General features: G+C 37.1%; 1 protein-coding gene across 1 annotated transcript in view; it reads right to left on the bottom strand.

Annotated features, from left to right (window-relative positions):
* Window positions 1–22,929, bottom strand: part of slc47a1 (solute carrier family 47 member 1) — a 40,717-nt gene that overhangs the window by 14,767 nt on the left and 3,021 nt on the right. The window contains exons 3-14 of the mRNA XM_061740624.1: window positions 22,180–22,248; window positions 21,927–22,075; window positions 17,167–17,209; window positions 16,112–16,156; window positions 13,659–13,756; window positions 8,863–8,960; window positions 8,651–8,764; window positions 8,451–8,518; window positions 7,674–7,782; window positions 7,388–7,463; window positions 7,232–7,301; window positions 4,124–4,256 (exon numbers count right to left, since the gene is read on the bottom strand). Coding sequence (XP_061596608.1) covers window positions 4,124–4,256; window positions 7,232–7,301; window positions 7,388–7,463; window positions 7,674–7,782; window positions 8,451–8,518; window positions 8,651–8,764; window positions 8,863–8,960; window positions 13,659–13,756; window positions 16,112–16,156; window positions 17,167–17,209; window positions 21,927–22,075; window positions 22,180–22,248 — 1,072 coding nt within the window. The remainder of the gene's footprint in view (window positions 1–4,123; window positions 4,257–7,231; window positions 7,302–7,387; window positions 7,464–7,673; window positions 7,783–8,450; window positions 8,519–8,650; window positions 8,765–8,862; window positions 8,961–13,658; window positions 13,757–16,111; window positions 16,157–17,166; window positions 17,210–21,926; window positions 22,076–22,179; window positions 22,249–22,929) is intronic.

Here is a 22,929-nt window from a genome sequence, read left to right as displayed (position 1 = left end):
GAAAGTGACGTCAATGCAAACCCTCTATTTCAACTTTATTCTCGAAATTTCGACTTTATTCACGAAATTTCGACTTTATTCTTGAAATTGTATTTCAACATTCTTCTTCCTTAAGCCGAAAGGAGAAGAAGAAGAATGTTGAAATACAATTTCAAGTATAAAGTCGAAATTTCGAGAATAAAGTTAAAATACATTCAACATTTGAATACATTTGACTTTTTTCTCAACATTTCAACTATATGTTAAAGCAAGAAAAAACCTGTTTTTCATACTAGGTCCCCTTTAAAGCTGACCGTTTATACACATGTCTGTTTACCAGAGTAACTGTACTCTAACTAAACGTTTGCTTGGTGTACTGGTTTGGTCCGTAGGTGGAACAGGCTGCACAAAAGGCCCGGGATCACGTCCGGAGATCATATCCTGGCCTTTGGCCCTTCACATTCCTCTCTCACTACATTCAGAATAAAGACGTCTAGTTCCCAAAAACGTATTCTTATTTCACATAGAGAAAGACAGATTAACTGAATGTAGAGGACTCGGGAGACGTGTTATTATTTATATTGATCAGATCTTAGTAGCGCGCTGCTCGTCTCTGTTGCATCATTGCAGGGGTCGCGTTCATGGCTGAAATATGTAGTTGTTCAAATGAAAGGGTCAATAGAGTGATAGATTCATTTTAATCAGGTTTATCAGAGCTGGGAATCGTCCAAAAACCCACAGGACCTCGAGGCCCAGATTTCAAGACCCCTCTATTATTGGTTTAATTAATAAAATCAAATAAAAAGGATACAATTCTGTGCCTGCACTATATTTTAAGCTATTTGAATTCCACCTGGCCATAAAAATCTCATTTTGGACCTTGTTAACATGTCCATATGTTCAGAGACATGTCATGAGCAAAAAACATCACTATTGTGGGGTAGTTCTGGTTTGAATGTGCAGAGCACCACCTGCAGTCTCAGGGCGGAACCACATCTCTGTTTCTGCTGGAAGACGGAAGGATGGGAACATGTTCAAGGATCGGTTTGCAAAAGCGACGCAGGCGAAACCTGACATGTTCTGTAACTGGGTTCTGCAAAGCTTCATGTCTAACCTAAAGAAGTGGATTCAGTTTCTGCAGAAACTCTGCAACGTCTCAAAAATGACATCAGATAGAGCAACGGCAAGGGCGAAAATCCCGGGGGGGAGAGGGGGGACAAGTCCCCCCCATTAGTAAAGCTGTCCCCCCCTAGAATAATTTGAGACAGAATTAATAATTTTGGAACAATGCAGTAGTATTTAGTAGTGATGCACCAAAATGAAAATTTGTGGCCGAAACCGAAATCGAAAATAATAATAAACAGTAAAATCTCATTACACTTAAAACAAGAGTCATCACCAGAAAAATAACTTGTTATTTGACAATTTTCACTTGTTTCAAGTAAAGTTTCACTTGAAATAAGTAGAAAAATCTGCCAGTGGAACAAGATTTATCTTATAAGCAAAACAATCTTGTTCCAGTGGCAGATTTACTTATTACTTACTTATTTTAAGTGAAAATCTACTTGAAACAGGTGAAAATTGTTGTTTTTTCCAGTGATGAGTCTTGTTTTAAGTGTAATTAGATTTTTTTTAACTAAAAATGAGACATTTTAACTTGAAATAAGACAAATATTCTTGTTAAGATTTGGGGTTTTTGCAGTGTATTATGTCAGATGTGCTGTATTATTGCCACCTTCCACCTAATACCATTGTTTTGTATTGCTCTAAGAAAGGTCTTCTGCCTGTTTGCGAGATAGAGATGAAAATGTCAAAATGCTGTATTAAAGGAAGGCTAAAACTTTTATTCCTTGTCCCCCCCTGGATTTATTCTCTAAAATTTTACTGTTTATTGTCCCCCCTAACTATGAAACGGGATTTTCGCCCCTGAGCAACGGTCTTAAAAGTTAACAGACATCAGTGAGTTTGCTTTTATCTTCCAGCCAAGGTGAAGAAGTGCTCTAAGCTTGCAAATGAACAATCGTCGGTGGGACACGTTTACGTGCAGATGCTACAGGTGTATGAAATGCAGCTATTGCAGCTAAGCCCTGAATGCAGGCATTATGATGTAGAATGGTCAAATTGGTCTGATTCATTGCACGAATCGGCACAGATTACTTTTGTAATACTGTATTTGACCCGGTCTTTGTATGTTTTGATCGTATAGAAACGTAATTCTCGTCAGTTATGTGAAATAAGACCTGGAAACAGTCATTGTGGCATAGAATTGTCAATTTAGTTTAATTCACCGTACGAATTGTTACAGATTACTTTTGTAATACTGTATTTGACCCGGTCTTACGTATAGAAACGTAATTGTTGCCATTGTAAGAATGAGATGTACCTGCTGTATTCTACTGCCCTTACTTTTTAACAACTTGTGCTTTTATTATTTTACCTCTTTTCTTATCATTTTATTTAATGTTAATTCTTATTTACTGTTTAATTGTGTCTTGCAGCTTTTAATATTGATGTAAAGCACTTTGAATTACCTTGTGTTGGATTGTGCTATACAAATAAACTTGCCTTGCCTATTAACATAACAAAGACTTCGGCCTATTGTGTCTGATACAGTAACAGTAACAACCCAACAATGATGCAGATATGTGCTGGATCTGAATAAAACTGTACATTACATCATGGATGTAACAGATGAGATACGATGTAAATCCTTGGCAACTGTGTTTAAAATCTATCATAATAAAATAAAATTGGCACGTCTTTGTTTATAAGGCCATTCTCGACCTGCTTCCAGCTTATTTGGGGAGGAATCTCTCTCAAAAAAGCACTGAGAGGCAGAATCTTCGGATGAGGACTTATTTTTATTGGCTGTACTAAGGATCCGCACTGGACAAGCTGGCAGGGCTTTCAGCTCTGCTGCCCTCTCTGCTTGGAATGAGTTGCAGAAAATCGTAACATTGAATAATCTGGTGTCACTTGATGCTTTTAAGGTTCTTCTGAAAGACTTGGAAGCAAGTTCAACTGGCTGTAGATGCTCTGACTGCTGATTTTGTTTGTGATCTGTATTTCTGATTTGTTATTAACTGTTTTGTTATTGTTTGTTTGTGCAACTTTGTGTTTGTGCTGCTGCCTGTCTTGGCCAGGACTCTCTTGTCTTTTGTTTTCTGGTTAAATAAAGGTTATAATCAGTACTCGAGGTGTAAAAAAAAAGATCAGGGGGGATGGTGGATTTTATCATATGGGGACAGATAATTTGTGCTGATTACAAATAATATAATATATTACAAATAATAGCACTGACCAAAACACCTGCAGAAATACTGCAGGAATGACATAGCAGCAGTTAAATGCAGCCTTCTGTAAGCTTTAAATATCCACTGGGCTTACATCAAATACATCAAAACACAACAATAAAAAACACTTTTCTGAACTTATCAATATGACTCTGTCCTTCACAGGATAAGTAAAATGGATCACTGCAAAAACTCAAAATCTTATTTATAGTTAAAATGTCTCATTTTAGTAAAGAAATCTCATTATACTTAAAATAAGACTCATCACTGGAAAAAAACAACAATTTTCACTTGTTTCAAGTAGATTTTCACTTAAAATAAGTAGAAAAATCTGCCAGTGGAACAAGATTTGTTTTGCTTGTAATAAGAAGATACAGTAAATCTTGTCCCACTGGTAGATTTTCCTATTATTTCAAGTGAAAATTTACTTGAAACAGGTGAAAATTGTCAAATAGGTTATTTTTCTGGTGTTATTTTTCTGGTGATGACTCTAAATGTTGAAATAGCAGTAAAACCACATTCATTGATGAAATGACATAAGGGATGGAAAGGGGGGATGGCAGTTTTACAGGGGGGATGATTTGGACCGTTTTTATTTCAGGGGGGGATGCCATCCCCCTCATTCCCCCTCAACTCCAGTACTGGTTATAATAATAATAATAATAATAATAATAATAATAAGTTTAAATGAGCATGAATTTATCAAGCTCTAGACATTATTTCTAGACGAAGATGAAGCAGTAAAAGTTATTGCTTAATCCAGCACTGAAGTTCTTGACGTTCTTAAAATACACAATTTTGGTGAGCATCTTTAGACCTTTCCACACATCACATTATTCGTAAGAACCAACCTAATATCCTGAGTTTGGCGGTGAACATCAGCGCGATCCCCACCGGCAGGCCGATGCAGTAGTAACACACCAGGTTGGACAAGGCAGCAATTTTCTGCATCCCACTTCCTATGAGAATCCCTGAGCAGACGCACTGGCAGAGACAAAGAGGACACTTATTCAGAACCGGCGAGCAAACAGCTCCGGGTAGCAGATAAGTCCGACACGGTTCTATGTCGTAAATGAGCAATACATAAATGTAAATAATAGTAAATCACAATGTAAAACCATTTAACATGGAGTCCCACAAGGTTCGATACTAGGACCGCTTCTTTTCATTATATGTAAATGATTTTGAGAACTCCTCTAACATCCTGCATAAAGTTATTTTTGCGGATGACACAAACGTATTTCTTTCACATAAGAAGCTGGAATATCTCCAAAACCTTATAAATGAAGAATTGACCAAGGTGGACTCCTTCACTCAAATAGAAACCGAAGTAATATTTAACATATACAAATAAAGATAAATGGTAGAGCTATTGAGAGGGTAGAATTTATTAAATGTTTGGGAATATATGTGGATGAATTTTTAAACTTTAGGAAACATATTGATGAACTATCAAAGAAATTATCTAAATATGTCAGCTTATTTTATAGGCTGAGACATTTTCTTCCTCTTGAAGCTCTCCTAACTCTGTACCGGTCTCTATTTGAACCTCATTTAAATTATCGTAATGTTTTATGGCGTAATACATATCCAAGTTATGTTGAAAAATTACAGATCTTACAAAAGAAAGTGATCCGAGTTATATCATTGAGCAAATTTAATGCTCCCTCTGATCCTCTTTTTTATGGATAGAAGCTTCTGAAACTTACTGAGTGTAACATTTTCCACAATGCCTGTGTAATGTACAATGTAGTGTTTATACTCAATGACAGACTCTGTCATCTCATCCCCATTTATGCTCCCACTCATGAACACACCACAAGGGGAAAACAACTTTTAAAGGGAAAGAAAAGGAAACTGAAATGTATGAGGGGCCGTACAAGCCATAATTCATTCTGACCCTCTCACACACATACATTCTTCTTTCACATACATATATTTTCACTCTCACACACATACATTCTCCTTTCACATTCATATATTTTCACTCTCACACACATACATTCTCCTTTCACATACATATATTTTCACTCTCACGCAAGACTTGCTCATCTTATCCTAACCTGATGCTAAATAGCATCATGCATAGCAATCATGCTAATAAAAGTCATTGTGTTTTCGTATCTAGTGCAGTTTTGCATTTCAGGAGTAAGTAGCAATGAGAATGACATTCGCAATTTTTTTAATAACGTCTTACAATGTATTGAACGACTATGGCCATTTCCGAATTCGCATACTGTACTACAAGTATACACTGATTTGGCCAAAGTGTAGTAAGTAGTATGCTGTATGTGAACAGAAGGAAATCTGCAGTGTGCGAAAAATACCCGGATGTTTTACTGATTTAGAAAAAAATCCGCAGCATGCATCAGACCCATAGACATATATAAAGGCTAGATGACTCGTCCGCGCTGCTGCCAATGCAGAGCGACGTCGTCACGTGGCGGCCATCTTGCCACAGGAGAGCTCGGTCACTCATAACATTGTGTTTAATGGTGCATGTACTGCTTAAACAACCTTAACTTGCTCAATTCTCAACAGATTTTCAAACAGTTTGGTTTGTTATGAACATCAGAGATGTAGTTATGACACTGCATACTTGTGAATAATTATAAACATTGAAAAACGTACTTTTGTATGAAAATAACAAGAAACAGATTTTTTTGATCCCCGGAACATCGGATCAAATTTCTTAACAGGCGTTATTTGGATAAACTGAGCCCAGGGTGGGGATTTAACGGTTACTTTTACTCCTGAAAAGATGTTAAAACGTAATAAAGTGGCATATTAACAGCGCTACAGCTGGAATTAAAACAGCTTCTAGTCTGCTTTTAAATCTCAGCTTTCGCGGACGTTTTGGTGCGAAATGCATTCTGGGATACACTGTAGCACACTGCTGTGTGAACGGTCTGCTGGAGCAGCGTACTGAATCGTTCATTTAGTAGGCAGTATACAGTGCATACTTTGCAGTATGTAGCATGTAGTGCGGTAGTGTCCGAATTCGGAAACGACCTATGAGTTTCATCTCCCGCTGCCATGCTTATTGTGACCCGGATGACGCTCCTCAAGCTTCTCAGCCAATCACAGCGCGATAAATGACCTGCCTTCCTTTTCCACTATACTCCTTCCGTTTCCACTATACTTTCACTCACATACATACATTCTTCTCTTACATACATATGTTCTTCTCTTACATACATATATTCTTCTCTTACATACATATATTATTTATAGTTGTGCGTGAGAGCAAAATGTATGAATGTGTGTGTTAAAATATATATGAGAGTGAAAATGTATGAATGTGTGAGTGAAAATGTATGAATGTGTGAGTGAAAATGTATCAATTTGAGAGTGAAAATGTATGAATGTGAGAGTGAAAATGTATAAATATGAGAGTGAAAATGTATGAATATGAGAGTGAAAATGTATAGGTGTAAGAATGAAAATATACTTATGTGAAAGTGAAAATATATGTATGTGAAAGGAGAATGTATGTGTGTGAGAGGGTCAGAATGAATTATGGCTTGTACGGCCCCTCATAGAAATGTACAAGTTTCAGAGTAACCTGCAAAGGTCCAAAAATTTGGAATGAGATTGATATAAAATGCTATAAAAGAGTCTGGATCTCTCTCAATTTTCAAAAAGAGACTAAAACAAAAATTGTTAATAAATTATGTCTCTTCTTATTAAATTATGTTCATGTACCAATACCTGATGTATTATTTTTACAAGAATATCTTTGTATCTAGGAAATCTGAGGAAGTTTTATTGTATGTTTTTTCTTTTTTATAAGGTATATGTATATGTATTATATGTGTAATTTATAGTTTTGCTGTGTGACTGGGTCCCTATTCATAAGTTATTGATTGATTGTTATCTGTATTTGTGTTTTTAAATTATTTGTAATAAACTCTGTGAATGTCTTGACTCGTGGAACAAGACCAGAACAGCAAACTTACCAGTAGCGCGTCAAAGAACTGAAGAAATATGTAGAGGGTCAAGTTCTCTGACACGATTGACACTATGGTGCTGCAGATGAAATATAAGAAAATGAGATCATCAACACAGAGTTCCTTCAGAGAGGACGGATGAAAGTGTGCTGGTCTTAAACTCACACGTCAGAGGTGAATATGAAGCCGAGGACGGACTTACAGCTGGCGAGGACAACACCCTGGACCACTGCAAGCACTCCTACAGCGAAGCCACAGGTTCGTACAGGTCATGCATGTTCACACAAATATCTGACACATTCTAGCAATAAAGTCAGGCTGGTATCTATTTTCTGCTTATATTTGTGCTGACAAGGCAAAACTAAACCCTGAGATCTAAAGCCGCCCCCGCAGGGAGGATCACAGCTGATGACAGCTCATTTCCTCACACCATGTGCATACGTCTTCATACCTGCCAGAATTAAGGAGACTTTGCAGGTAACGATGGCTCTTTCGGTGTTACCGGCGCCCAGCGCATTACCGACACGCACGCAGGTGGCCGCATGGACGCCTAGAGGGAACTACAAAAAACATGTTTTACTGACTGATGTCAATGATGGTTCTTCTACAGGGGACAAAACAACAACAACACATTTCCAAAAGGCAGAAATATAATAATAATAATAATAATAATAATAATAATAATAATAATAATAATAATAATAATAATAATAATAATAAATAAATAAATTATTATTAAGAAGAATATTTATAATAATAAATTATATAATAATAATACATATTATCATTATATGATACTTATTATTATAATAAATATTATAATAAGAAGAAGAATATTTATAATAATACATATTATTATCATAAATATTATAATAATTATAACTGCAATCATAATAATAATTATTATTATGATAAATATAATAATAATGTTATTATTATAAATATAATAATAATTGTTGTTTTTATTATTATAAATATAATGATAAGAATGATTATTATAAATATAATAATAATAACAAGAAGAAGAAGAAGATTTATAATAATAAATTATTATTATTATAATTATTATTATAAATATTGTAATAATTATGATTACAATAATAATAAATATTATTATAATTATAATGATAAGAATTATTATTATCTATATAATAATGATAATAATAATAATAATAATAATAATAATAATAATAATAATAATAATAATGATAATAATAGCCAACCATACCATGAAAGTTATTGCTCCTACTTCTAATAACACATGCTGGGCGGCAAGATCCGTCTCTCCCAGCACACCTGATGGGATAAAGAATCAGACATCACAGGGTTAACGAGTGGTGGTTATAGCCATCTTTAGGATAAATAATTATCCAGGTAAATAGTCAACAACATGTTTTCTGATGATGGAAACACAACCGTGAGTCTGACCTGCGAGGAAGCCTCCGATTTCCCAGATCCACCACTCAAAGAAGACCATCAAAGCGCTGGGAACCGCCAGCTTCATGAAGGAGCCCCATTCTTGCAGAGAGTCAGTGGACCAGCCTGAGGACAGTTTCAGACAGATTCACACACATGCATCCCTCATCTGACCCAGATTAACGTCTGAAATGTTTGCTCAGTCCGCTGGCGTTTGATCTCACCTCCCCACGTCTGCAGATGGAGTTTCCTCCATCTGATGTAGCCAAACAACAGCAGGCAAAGCATGATCTGAGAAAGGCTGTTTGCAATTGCTGATCCCCTGTAAATACACACAACAGAACAGCTTCATTTTGCAACTAGAAGAGCCGCAGATGTCAAGTGACACTAATGAAAAGTGCAGCATGTTTAGGATGCATCTGTTACAGAGGAAGTGCAAAGTTACACCGTGGTATAGGGTTGCCACCTTTCAGAAATAGAAATAAGGGACGCCCTGATTTCAGCAGCGCAGGAGCCAAAAAAAAGCCCCAAAACTTCTAAACTGAATAAAAATGTGTTTATTTTTATATAAAATTTTTATATAAAAAAACAAAATGCTTTGATTTCAAGTTTAAAATGACTGTACAGACAGCCAACCATACTAGCAACTGAAATAGCCTCCTATGCTACTGTATGTCCACATCAGCCCAAATGTATAATATAGCCTACAGGTGAAGAATATGGTGTAAAAGTTAATTTATTTCAATAATTCAACTAGAATATGGTGTAAAAGTTAATTTATTTCAATAATTCAACTAGAATATGGTGTAAAAGTTAATTTATTTCAATAATTCAACTAGAATATGGTGTAAAAGTTAATTTATTTCAATAATTCAACTAGACTATGGTGTAAAAGTTAATTTATTTCAATAATTCAACTAGAATATGGTGTAAAAGTTAACTTATTTCAATAATTCAACTAGACTATGGTGTAAAAGTTAACTTATTTCAATAATTCAACTAGAATATGGTGTAAAAGTTAACTTATTTCAATAATTCAACTAGAATATAGTGTAAAAGTTAATTTATTTCAATAATTCAACTAGAATATGGTGTAAAAGTTAATTTATTTCAATAATTCAACTAGAATATGGTGTAAAAGTTAACTTATTTCAATAATTCAACTAGAATATGGTGTAAAAGTTAATTTATTTCAATAATTCAACTAGAATATGGTCTAAAGGTTCATTTATTTCAATAATTCAACTAGAATATGGTGTAAAAGTTAATGAAAATACGGTACAAATCGTGTCCCGTATTAGTTCAATACGGGACGCAACATTTTTTTCTCAAATAAAGGACAATTCCGTATTTTACGGGACGGGTGGCAACCCTAGTTACAGAGGAAGTGCAAAGTTACACTGTGGTATAAAGATATAGTCTAGGAACAATGGCCCCTACCCGAGGTACAACCAACCACAACAATGATTTTTATTATGTTCAGGGTCTCCTGTTAGTGAAATTGGATGTTGTGGTTTTTTATTTTGCGGGGAAATTAGTTTTTTTGGCTCTTCTTTAGAACTACTCCAAACCCTGAAAAGGGGTCAAATTGGCCCAGTTTGAATAGGGGGAAAGTGAGGAAAAAAAGGCCATAACTTGAGAATGCTCACACTTTTCTGCATCAAACTTGCTGAGGTATGAGCCAGGTGGCTGTCCACCATCATCAAACAGTCAGCAAATGATTTGCCTGAGAAAATAGTGAAATATAGCACTGTAATCATACCTTTAGTTTAGGCGTTTACTTTTTGATAATAAGAACATATAGGACTCCTTCACTTTTATCTCATTTATCAGAAAAACATAAATCCCTATAAAATATACTATTACTTAGTTGTCTTGGATGCTATTGACTACTGGCTACAGCCGGACGCCTATGACGCCCGTGACGCTTTCAGTGTGAACGCAGGGTAACGCTGCTCCAGAGTTGGTAAAATATGCAAGCAAATGATTAACTTGTCATATTTAGTGTTGAAACTTATGAAAAGTTATTTTATTGTGGTTCGCCCCATTTTTTTGTTGTTTACATGTCTTAAATCTGCTTCTGTGAGGGTCTCTGGAAAAAAAATTTAGATTAAGGGTGATGGCCAAATGCAGATAATACTGGGGTCCTTGACATGCCAGTTTGAGATCTAAATATGTTGTCATATCGTTATTGAATGCACTGTATTTTTTATTTGTTGCATTGATTTGACTGAATGTACCTATATTTTCAACACTGTGCCTAGTTTTATGTTTTACACTATGCAATACGTTTTACACTGTACAATATGTTTTTATACAGAACTTTGTATTTTTTTCTTTATCCTTTTGATGAAAAAGAAAAGTCTTTGACAGATCACCTGTTTTGGCGTATTTGTTACAAGGTGGTGGTGGTGTGTGAGGAGGTGTGTGTGAGGGGGTGTGTGTGAGGGGGTGTGGTCCAACTTTCTAATTGCGGGGTAAAGGGGAGCTAATTATCCGACATTTTGCCAATTGTTCAAATCTTTATAATTATAATCTACAATTACCAGGTAATATTATGGAAACAACACACGCTTTCTTTTACAGTCCAGTTTCACTTTAAATACTGAGTAAAAGTAAAACATTTCTGTACTTATTGGGTAAATACTTAGGAAATAGAATTACTGGGCAAGTAACTACAAGGTAAGTACCTGCCAATTGCCAGGTAAAACATGGTAACTATCAGGTTAATTACAAGGTCAATAGAGTCATTTACACCCTCGGGGGTACCTGCACCAATCCATTGATAATACATAAATCAATAATGAATGGGTAAATACCCGGTAGTTATCCATGAAATGTATAGTAAATACAAGGTAACTACATGGTCATTAGAGTGTAATTAGCTGGTAACTTCCTCAAATATAGGTTATAATTTCCTGGTAGTTTGCAGAAAAATACTTAGTAATTACCTGGTACTTACTTAGAAATAATTCATGTAATTTCAGAGTAATTACATGGAAAATTTACTGGTAGTTACCAATATTAACTTAGTAAATACCTGTAATTTCCCTCATAGTTCCCATCTAATGTCTTTGTAATTACCTAGTAATGTTAAGTTTAAACAGCCAGGTATTTACCATGTAATTACATGGTAAATACACATAATTACATGGTACAAGAAAATACTTAATAATTGCCTAGTACTTACTGGGTAAATCACCCGGTAGTTACCATGTAATTACCTTGTAAATACAAGGTACTACTAGGTAATTACATTGTAATTACCATGGTATTACCTGGTTATTACTGTACTGTAAAAGAAAGGGTTACTGTGTTTACTTCAATCCTACTCCGTTTCGAACATGTTGGTATATATATATATATATATATATATATATATATATATATATATATATATATATATAAATTTGTATATTCTGTTTTTTTACTTTTTTTGTACTTTTTTTTTTCATTTTTGGAGAGGGGAATTTTTACTTTTTTGTACTCTTTTTTTTTTCTTTTTTTCATATTTGGAGAGGGGAATGCCAGGTGGCTGAACTAATAGGAGACCCTAAAGATAATAAAAATCATTGTTGTGGTTGATTCTACCTCGGGTAGGGGTATCTGGAAAACTAAAGCCCTTTTTTGAGGACTTGTTCCTAGACTAATAGGGGAAGGTGGAAGTGAAGCCTCGGCAGCGAGCAGCTGGGTGTCTGATTGGGGGGTGGGAGGGAGAGGAGAGACACCCTGATGGATCTAATGTTTATCCAGCTGGAAGACGATGAACTCCTGTCACAGTTCTCTCTCTGCCCTGAGCTGCTTTGGATTCTAAATAAAGTTGAAAAAAAACAAACTTTCTCCCACTGCTGAATCAATTTGTAAAACAGAACAAACGGCACCATGCCGGGATGGCTGAATAGACTTCTCTGACCTCCTCCTCTCTCCAAACGTCCACGTATTCACCCAAATTCCTCTCCTCCTTGGACGGCTAAGTCGCTCCGTTTCTCAAGCTAAGACCGTTTGAGAAGTGTGTTTGATCTTATATGGGTATTGTGACATGAAAAACAAATTTTTCTTGATGTTTTGTGTTTTGTTGGGTGTCTTGACATCAATTACACCCCAAAAAAACAAACTTTTAACATTCAGTGTATTGTGTGCTTTCTGGGATTTTCCGCATAACTGTGCAAAAACGGCGCACCTGGTTTGGTGGCGGATCGTTACGTAACGACCCGCTAAATCACCGCCCCCTCCACCCAGCTCCCTGCCTCCTCTCCTCTCCAGCGCACCATAAAGGCTGATTTATGGTTCCGCGTTACACCGACGCAGAGCCTACGGCGTAGGGTTACGCGGCGACGCGCACCCTACGCTGAACCCTACGGCGTAGGCTCTGCGTCGATTTAACGCGGAACCATAAATCAGGCTTAACACGGAGCTGTTTAGAGCCTCTTTTGTTCTAATCACCGGAGGAAAACTGCTAAAAAGACCCGCGGCCACTGACTGGACTTAAGATAAGGGGACAGTGCTGCTTCGCATGCCTTTATTTTTGTGATTGTTTGCAGTGGACTGCTTTGCCGTGCTGCTTTTCCGTGCATGCTTCGCCTGTCGCTCCCGGCTTAACTCTCCGACGCCGCTGTTAGCGTATTGCTTGCGGGGAGCTACGGTGCTTCCAGTCCTCTGGTCACGGACATCCCCAGGCTGTAGTCGCCCTGTCTGGGCTGTGTGTGTGGGTGTTTGTGGTTCGGTGCGCGCGTGTGTGTGGAGACGGCAGAAGTGTGTAGCAGTTGGTTGGAGGAGGTTTGGAGGAGGAGCGGAGCAATGATTGACAGGAAAGGGGGAAAAGGAAGCGTTTTTCACGGCGCAAAAAAACACCGTCATAAAAAGCCAGGCATGGAGTACTAGAGTGAAGTTTTTCTTGTTACACTCTTTTAGACACATTTGAGGGATATTGGCCAAGACTTTTAATAGTGTTAAAAGCATGTTAAAAATTATGTCACAATACCTTTAAGACCTGATATCAAAAGTTAGGGGGGGAACTTACATGACCCCCAGCTCGAGTACGGTGATTAAGAGAAAGTTGATCCCCAGGTTGAAGACGTTGGCTGCTGCTGCTGTGTACATCTGGGGCAGAATGATTCCCTGACACACAAACAGGACAAGGAAGTCAGGAAAAGAACAGGAAAAGAGAGACAACACATCATTTACTGGGGGTTGCTCATGCATTTGTTTCCCCAAAAGGAATCTAGACTTAACCCTTGTGCTGTCTTTGGGTCAAAATGACCCAATTCTTCTATCCTTCTTTCCTCCTGCTCTCTCCTTCCTTCTCCCTTTCCTCTTTTCCTCCTTTTTTACCCTCCTTTACTCCTTTTTCTTCCTACCTCCCTTTCGTCATTCGTTCCTTTATTGCCTTCTTTGCTTTTCTTTCCTTTTTCCTTATTTTCTCCATTCCCTCCTTCTTCCATCCCTTCTTTCTTTCCTTTTCTCCCTTCTTTTCTCCTTTCTCCCTTCCTTCCATGTTTTCCCCCTTCTTTCCTTCCTTCCATCTTTTCTCCCTTCCTTACTCCCTTTCCTACTTCCTTCCTTCTTTCCTTCTTTTCTTCTTTCTTCCTCACTTCCTTCCTTCCTTCCTTCCTTCCTTCCTTCCTTCCTTCCTTCCTTCCTTCCTTCCTTCCTTCCTTCCTTCCTTCCTTCCTTCCATCTTTTCTCCCTTCCTTCCTTCCATCTTTTCTCCCTTCCTTACTCCCTTCCTTCTTTCCTTCCTTTCTCCTTTCTTCCTCACTTCCTTCCTTCCTTCTTTCCTCCCTTCCATCTTTTCTCCCTACCTTACTCCCTTTCCTACTTCCTTCCTTCTTTCCTTCTTTTCTCCTTTCTTCCTCACTTCCTTCCTTCCTGACTTCCTTCCTTCCTTCCATCTTTTCTCCCTTCCTTACTCCCTTTCCTACTCCCTTCCTTCTTTCCTTCTTTTCTCATTTCTTCCTCACTTCCTTCCTTCCTTCCTTCCTTCCTTCCTTCCTTCCTTCCTTCCTTCCTTCCTTCCTTCCTTCCTTTCTTCCTTCCTTCCATCTTTTCTCCCTTCCTTGCTCCCTTTCCTACTTACTTCCTTCCTTCCTTCATTCCTTCTTTTCTCCCTTCACCCTCCCTTGACCCAAAGACAGCACAAGGGTTTTAAAAAAAGCCATGAAGTGAAATTCTGAGTCCTGGGAACGTTTCACATCACGTCAAATAAAGCTGTTTGTGAAACTGATTCTAAGGAGTTCCTGCATGTCTGAAACACATCATGCAATATTACCTCCAGTATTTCACCTGATTATGGCTCCAAACATGAAATTACCATAAAAAATGAAGATATATTATCTTAAAAACAAAGTTTTGTTCCACTGTGTGCTGACCAGAGGTGGTAGTAACGAGTTACATTTACTCCGTTACATTTACTTGAGTAAGTTTTGGGAAATGTTGTACTTTTAGGAGTAGTTTTGAATCACTATACTTTTTACTTTTACTTGAGTAGATTTGTGAAGGAGAAACTGTTCCTCTTACTCCGCTACATTAGGCTACGTTGAGCTGTTACTTTTCTTTTATCCCTTTTATCCACGTACGCGTCAATCTCATGACATCACTGAGTGATTCTTTGGGAAAAATGTTTGTTTTTGCATGTTTTGTCACATTTACACAGACTCAAACACACACAGAGTTTCTATGAGTTCATGGGCTTGTTCTAGTTCTGGTTAAAAAAGAAAAGTACAAAGGCTTGAAATTTTGTGCTATCTGTGCTTAATTAATTTTTTTTATTCTGTTATTATTTTATTTATTTTATTATGTATTAAAGTACTTGAATTTACTTTAAGATTATTTTAATTTAAGCTATTTTAAATTTTTTATACATTTTAATTTATTTTATTATTTTATTGATTTAATTTTAGTTTGAATGGTTGTGTTAAAAAAATAAATCAGACGTTACTCAACAGTTACTCAGTACTTGAGTAGTTTTTTCACCAAGTACTTTTTTACTTTTACTCAAGTAATTATTTGGATGACTACTTTTTACTTGTACTTGAGTCATATTATTCTGAAGTAACAGTACTTTTACTTGAGTACAATTTTTGGCTACTCTATCTACCTCTGCTCCTGTATTTCACCTGATTATGGCTCCAAACATGAAATTGCCATAAAAAATGAAGATACATTATCTTAAAAACAAAGTTTTGTTCCACTGTGTGCTGACATGAATCAGCAATTAAAACAATACACCTATACTATATACTATACTTCATGTATAGTTTAATGACTATACATGAAGATGGACCTCGTATACCTGATGAAATGTACCGGTATGCTTAAACTCCTCAGTGTCGGTACACCAGGTACAGGTGTACCTCCAGACAGTGATTGGAGAGTTATTTCAGCAACATGAAGCAATCCGGTCCCTCTTTTATTTTCCTGTGTTTGATTTGAAAAGGAAGAACGTCCTACTGAAACACGCCCTCGTCGTCTTACCTGGTTCTGAAGGTAGGAAACCTGCAGCAGGTGTAGGAACATGGCCTGTAACAAGGAGAAGTGAAGGTCATGGAACCATGAGAGAGATTCTGCAGCTTCGTTATCAATACCTTCAATTATCAATTATCAATTATCTTATGAGCATGCTGCAGTAGAGTGTTGAATATGCACGTCTGCTCGTGATGTCATCAGTCATGTTGAAGAGTGAATATAACATAGACATAAGAACTCAAAACTCACCTCTTCCGAACAGCTTTTAATGTGTGATTTGTTTCTTATCCTTTATCTTATCTTTTATCTCTTATCTTTTTATCCTGTAGTTTTTTATTTTAATTTCCTTGCTCTCGATGTTTTATCTTTGTGTCTGCGAACCGTCTTTGAGATCTTTTAAAAGTGCTATATAAATAAAATGTATTATTATTATTATTATTATTATTAAATGTAAATCAGCAAACGTCAAATTAAAAAAGCTCTAATCATTATCCTGGAAAGCTGCAGTTCTTACACGGACTTTTCTTTATCTGCATGCAATTGAAACCTAAAATATCCTTTATTTTATGTCATGCGTTTCATATTTAAGATGCAAAAAGCTTTGACTTCTTTGTAATGTTGTCATGCCTATTCATGACACTTTAAAAGACTTTATAAGGGACTCAATGAAATATCTTAAAATGTAAAAATATCGACCCTGGATTGTGTACTTTGGTGACTTGTGGGATGATTTCTGTCCCTCTCTATCCTCCTAACACGTTTTATGGTGCTTATTTCATCTCATCCCTGCATATGTTTCTCTCAGTGCACATATCTTTATTAACGCTGTCCCCAAGCGATGAGATGGACACAGAAAAAACACAAATATCTGGGGTTTATCCTAAAAAAACGTGCATCCCGACATGCTCTGCTAGCATAAACTGTCATTGCTAAGGTGTATCTTGTAGTGCTTTCCCCTTTCTGATTGATTGATCCAGATTATTCTATTCTATTCTATTATAATTTACAAACATGTTTTGCATTTGGATGGAAAAAGGAGCAACATACACATGCATTGCACTCACTGGAACAGCTGGAATGAACACCATCACGTAGAGCTGCGCAATCCTGAAAATAAGCAGGGGAAATCATTTAATTTAGTTTAGTTTAGTTTATTGTTTTGCACAGTTTTAAAAATATACAGGAAATATCAAATATAAATACTATAGGTGCAGGAAGAGGCAAAAAACCCTCCACCGAAGTTATTCAAATTTCATGTGTTATAAAGAACACAAGATTTACACAGAAAAACAAAGTAAAACGAAGTATTTTTCACGGAGTTGAGCAGAAACATCCCTGAGAATTCCCCCCCCCCCCTCCCTCCCCGTTGCTTTGATCCTTACTGTTAAATCCATAAAGTGAACATAAAACACAAAGCAATGAAAAGTTGGAAATCTGCACTTGAGGTCAGAACGTAGATCTAACAACTTGGTAAAAGTGCATTGAATGTTGAACAATATAAAGATACAAAGCGAGATAAAACAAATGTCAGTCAGCACTGCTGATAAGAATTACAGCCGCGGCACTAAAGATAAAGAGACGCTCTCTTTTGTTTGCTTCTTATATATAAGCCCTGAATGCAGGAATTGTGACGTAGAATTGTCAAATTGGTTTAATTCACTGTACGAATTGTTACAGATTACTTTTGTAATACTGTATTTGACCCGGTCTTTGTACGTTTTGACCGTATAGAAACGTAATTCTTGCCATTTTAAGAATGTGATGTTTACCTGCTGGACTCTACTGCCCTTACTTTTCAACAACTTGTGCTTCTTATTATTTACCTCTTTTCTTATAATTTTATTTCATTTTATTTGTTATTTACTGTTTAATTATGTCTTGCTGCTTTTTTTCTATAACTTTTTATTTTTTCCTTTTTCACAAATAACAGAACTTTTCCCCCATACACCGACAATCAAAAAGTGCATATTAAGTCGACATTAATACAGACAGCAAGATTACTTATTAAGACAATTCCCCTTCTTTTACTACAACCTATTTCTATCAGTATCCAAATACAACACAACATCTCCCCATCTTTGGTCAAAAGTGTCCATTTTCATTTGTAGCCTTGCGGTCATCTGTTCCATTATGTAAACCTGCTTCAGTCTCTGCTTCCACTGTGTTACTGTCGGTGATTTACTGTCCTTCCAATTCACAGTAATAATTTTCTTGGCAATCAGTAACAAAATCTGCAGTATATATCTCTGTTCTGCGTTATACGTTTCCTTTGCTACAGCTCCCAACAAATACACTATAGGATCCAGAGGAACATTTACCTTAACAATATTTTTCATTTCTGCTTCAACATTTTTCCAAAACACTTGAATTATTGGACAATCCCAAAAGATATGTGTGTTATCCCCAATTCCTCCACAATTCCTCCAACACATTTCAATCAAAGGTGTCTTGACAAACAAAGAAATATTCAGGGGAGTGTTAAAATATCTCATTTTTAATTTCCAATCAAACTCTTTCCATAATTGACTATTTAATCCCTTGTGACTGTCCATACATAATTCTTCCCACAGACTATCTTCGATTAAAATATTTAGTTCCAATTCCCATTTTTCCTTAATATTCAGTGTGTTTTGTGTATCAGTTGAGATTCTTTTATATATCTGAGATACATGCTTTTTATTTGGGATACCCTTCTCTATTATAGAAATAAAATATTGTTCAATTTTATTTGGACTTTTACTAACTGTCTCTCTCTCCGTGTGGCTTGTCAGATAGTGTCTTATTTGGAAATATCTGTATAAATCATTTGATACAAGTCCAAATTGTTCCTGAAGTTGTTTAAATGATTTAATCACTGTACCATCAAATAATTGATTTATTGTGATAAGTCCCCTATTAGCCCATATTCGGTACCCACCATCCCCTATTGAAGGGGGGAACTCTGGATTACCTAAAATCGGCATGGCTCTCAAGATTGAATTTGGGCCCCCTAACCATTTTTTAACTGTATCCCACACTTTCAGGGTGTGTTTGATCCATTCATTCTCAATCTTAAGTCTGTTAATAGATTTAATACTAATAAACGGCAGTACAACCCAACCCGTTTCCTCGTCTTTCGCTATCCAAGACACTATTGCAGTCACCTGAGCAGCCCAATAATAGTTTTTTAAATCGGGCAAGCCCAAACCCCCCTTATCTTTTGCTAAGGTCAAGGTTTTAAGTCTTATTCTGGGTCTTTTGTTCTGCCAAATGAATTTAGAGATCAATTTATTTAATGTCTTGAAGAAAGAGACTGGAACTTTTACCGGTAAAGCTTGAAATAAAAACAGGAGTCTCGGAAGTATATTCATTTTTGTTGTCTCAACCCTACCAAATAGAGAAAGAGGAAGGATCTCCCAACGTGTCATGTCACCTCTTATTTGTGTAATTAGTTTATCATAATTGGCTTTGAATAGTTGCGTGGGATGGGGTGTGATGACAATTCCCAAGTATCGAAATCCTTGCTTGGACCAACGAAAAGAGACAACATTATTTAGTTGCACGGGCCAATTTCCCGAGATCATCATTGCCTCTGATTTATTTTGATTAATTTTGTAACCTGAGATTTCCCCATATTCACCAAGACAACGGATGAGTGCTGGAATAGAGTTAAGTGGGTGTTTTATCATAACCAAAATGTCATCCGCAAAAAGTGCTATTTTATGAACCGACCCTTCCTCATCCGTCAGCCCTTGAATCTCCTCATTTTGGCGAATAGCCTCTGCTAGAGGTTCAATGCTAATCGCGAAAAGGATCGGCGACAGCGAGTCTCCCTGTCTCACACCCCTCTCCACCCTGAAGAAATCAGAACAATGACCATTAATCTTCACTCTCGATTTGGGATCTTTATAAAGCAAACAAATCCAACTGGTACATTTTTCTCCAAAGCCCATTTCTAATAGCGTATGTTCAAGAAATTCTAGGTCAATTCTATCGAATGCTTTCTCCGCGTCTAAGCTGAGAAGCATCGAAGACTGTCTATTTTTTATTGCTATTGACTGTATATTTAAACACCCTCCTTATATTACTTGTTCCATGGCGTCCTGTAATAAATCCTGTCTGGTCCGGTTTAATTAATTTCTTTATGTATTTTTGTATTCTGGTTGCTATGATTGACGTTAATATTTTATAGTCCACACACAAAAGGCTTATGGGACGATAACTAGGACACTGCAAGGGATCCTTCCCCTCTTTATGTAGTACTGTGATAATTAGACCCTCCAGAAAAACGCGGGCAAAAATCATTGATTATGCGGGCTAAAATCATTGATTATGCGGGCTAAAATCATTGATTATGCGGGCTAAAATCATTGATTATGCGGTTAAATGTGCGGGTTTTTTATGTGCTTTTATGCGGTGAAATTGCGGAATATGCTGGAAGTTGCGGAATATGCGGAAAGTTGCAAAATATGCAGGAAGTTGCGGATTCGGCGCTGAGCTCTTCCCTCTTCGCTCGCCGCTACTCATCATCATCATCATCATCGTTTATTAGTCAGACTCGAGGTCCATGATAAAAACATACAACACTCAATACATAAGAACACAGATTAAAAGAATGCTGATTGTACTGAGGGAATCCTTGTTAGTTTCTTGTCCTCCGTTTAGTAATATGCTTAATTCAGCGGGCTGTCTCGTCTGATCTGAGGTCGTAGACGAAAAAAAAAAGGAGAGCGCAGGTGGAGAGCGGGGCGGTGGCGGCCCGGAGGCCGGCCGTCTCTCTCCCTCCAGCCCGCGGCTCGGTGCTCGGGTGATTGCCGGGCGCACCGGCGCGGTGAGGGGACAAGCCAGAGAGCGTGCGCAGCGTGCGCAGTGGTACGCGGTCAGCGGTCAGCGCGGAGACCAGAGTCCAGACGGGTCCCGCACGTCGCGACTGGGCGTCCCGACATGTCCCTCACAACACTTACCCCTTTTCCAAACTTTATGCGAAAATGTGAATTGTGAAATCAAGCGAGCCCCGCATAATCCCTGCATAATCGCATATTTAGCGCGGACATATGCAATTATCGCGGGAAATATGCGCCCTTTTAGGAATAAATCTATCCCCGCGTAATCTGCGCCATTTGGTTGATTATGCAATGAATTATGCGATCGCGTAATCGCGTTTTTCTGGAGGGCCTAGATAATAGCTTCCGACCACGAGTCTGGGGGATCACCTGAATTCAGAACATAGTTATATACCGGCTTACATAATACCGGGGCGAGGTCACTCACTAAAACTTTATAATATTCTCCCGTAAAACCATCTGCTCCTGGTGATTTGTTGTTTTTGAGTTTAGCTATAATTTCTTTTATTTCATCTTCTCTAATTGGCTCCACTAATTTTGTCGCTTCTTCATCTGTCGTCTTGCTGCTTTTAATGTTGATGTAAAGCACTTTGAATTACCTTGTGTTGAATTGTGGTATACAAATAAACTTGCCTTGCCTTGCCTTGCCTTAAAACACAATTACAGGACTGTCTCAGAAAATTTGAGTATTGTGATAAAGTTCTTTATTTTCTGTAATGCAATTACACAAAAAAAAAATGTCATACATTCTGGATTCATTACAAATCAACTGAAATATTGCAAGCCTTTTATTATTTAGATAGGATATTTGAGTTTTCTTAAGCTGTAAGCCATGATCATCAATATTAAAATAATAAAAGGATTGCAATATTTCAGTTGATTTGTAATGAATCCAGAATGTATGACATTTTTTTTTTGTGTAATTGCATTACAGAAAATCACAATATTCTAATTATCTGTATACAGAATTTGAGGGCAGCACGTGGGTTTTATGGATTTACCTGGCCACCTCTCCCTCCTGGTGCATGAGGAGGAGGATGTTGTGAGCGTTGATGAGGAGACCCCAGCAGGGCAGGCAGAACAGCAGCAGGATCAGCACGCTCCTCTGGAGTATTACTCCAACCCGCATCAGGTTCTTACCGCCGAACGTCTGCAAAACCCAGCAAGAAAAACTGACCTCTTGGTTTCAATGAAGATGTTTTTTCTGTTTATTCATCAACCGGCTCTAATGGAGGGATACCTGAGACTCCTCACCTGTGAAATGAGCGTGTCACAGGCCACGCCGAGGCCGTAGCCTGTTGAAGTGGTGGTGAAGTTAATGGTCTGAAAGTTGAGGAAAAGGTGGTGTTATAAAGTCCTTGTACTCACATTGTATTTATCTTTAATGGCTATAAATTGCCTGAGAATATGTGGCCTTGTTATCATTATACTGTAGACTAAAGCTTGAGACAGTTGAGACACTCTACCTTTGTGACATGTGTCCCATATCAAAGGGCGCACAAGCAGTACTCGAGTTGTAAAAGAAAATCAGGGGGGATGGTGGATTTTATCATATGGGGACAGATCATTTGTGCTGATTACAAATAATATAATATATTACAAATAATAGCAGTGACCAAAACACCTGCAGAAATACTGCAGGAATGACATAGCAGCAGTTAAATGCAGCCTTCTGTAAGCTTTAAATATCCACTGGGCTTACATCAAATACATCAAAACACAAAAATAAAAAACACTTTTCTGAACTTATCAATATGACTCTGTCCTTCACAGGATAAGTACAATGGATCACTGCAAAAACTCAAAATAAGAATATTTGACCTATTTCTAGTTAAAATTTTAGTAAAAAAAATCTTATTACACTTAAAACAAGACTCATCACTGGAAAAAACAAAAATTTTCACCTGTTTCAAGTAGATTTTCACTAGAAATAAGTAGAAAAATCTGCCAGTGGAACAAGATTTTTTGCTTGTAATGAGAAGATAAATCTTGTCCCACTGGCAG

Source organism: Cololabis saira, chromosome 14, assembly GCF_033807715.1.
Source record: "Cololabis saira isolate AMF1-May2022 chromosome 14, fColSai1.1, whole genome shotgun sequence".
NCBI classification, from domain to species: Eukaryota; Metazoa; Chordata; class Actinopteri; order Beloniformes; family Belonidae; genus Cololabis; species Cololabis saira.
This window is presented reverse-complemented; position numbering and strand designations above follow the sequence as displayed.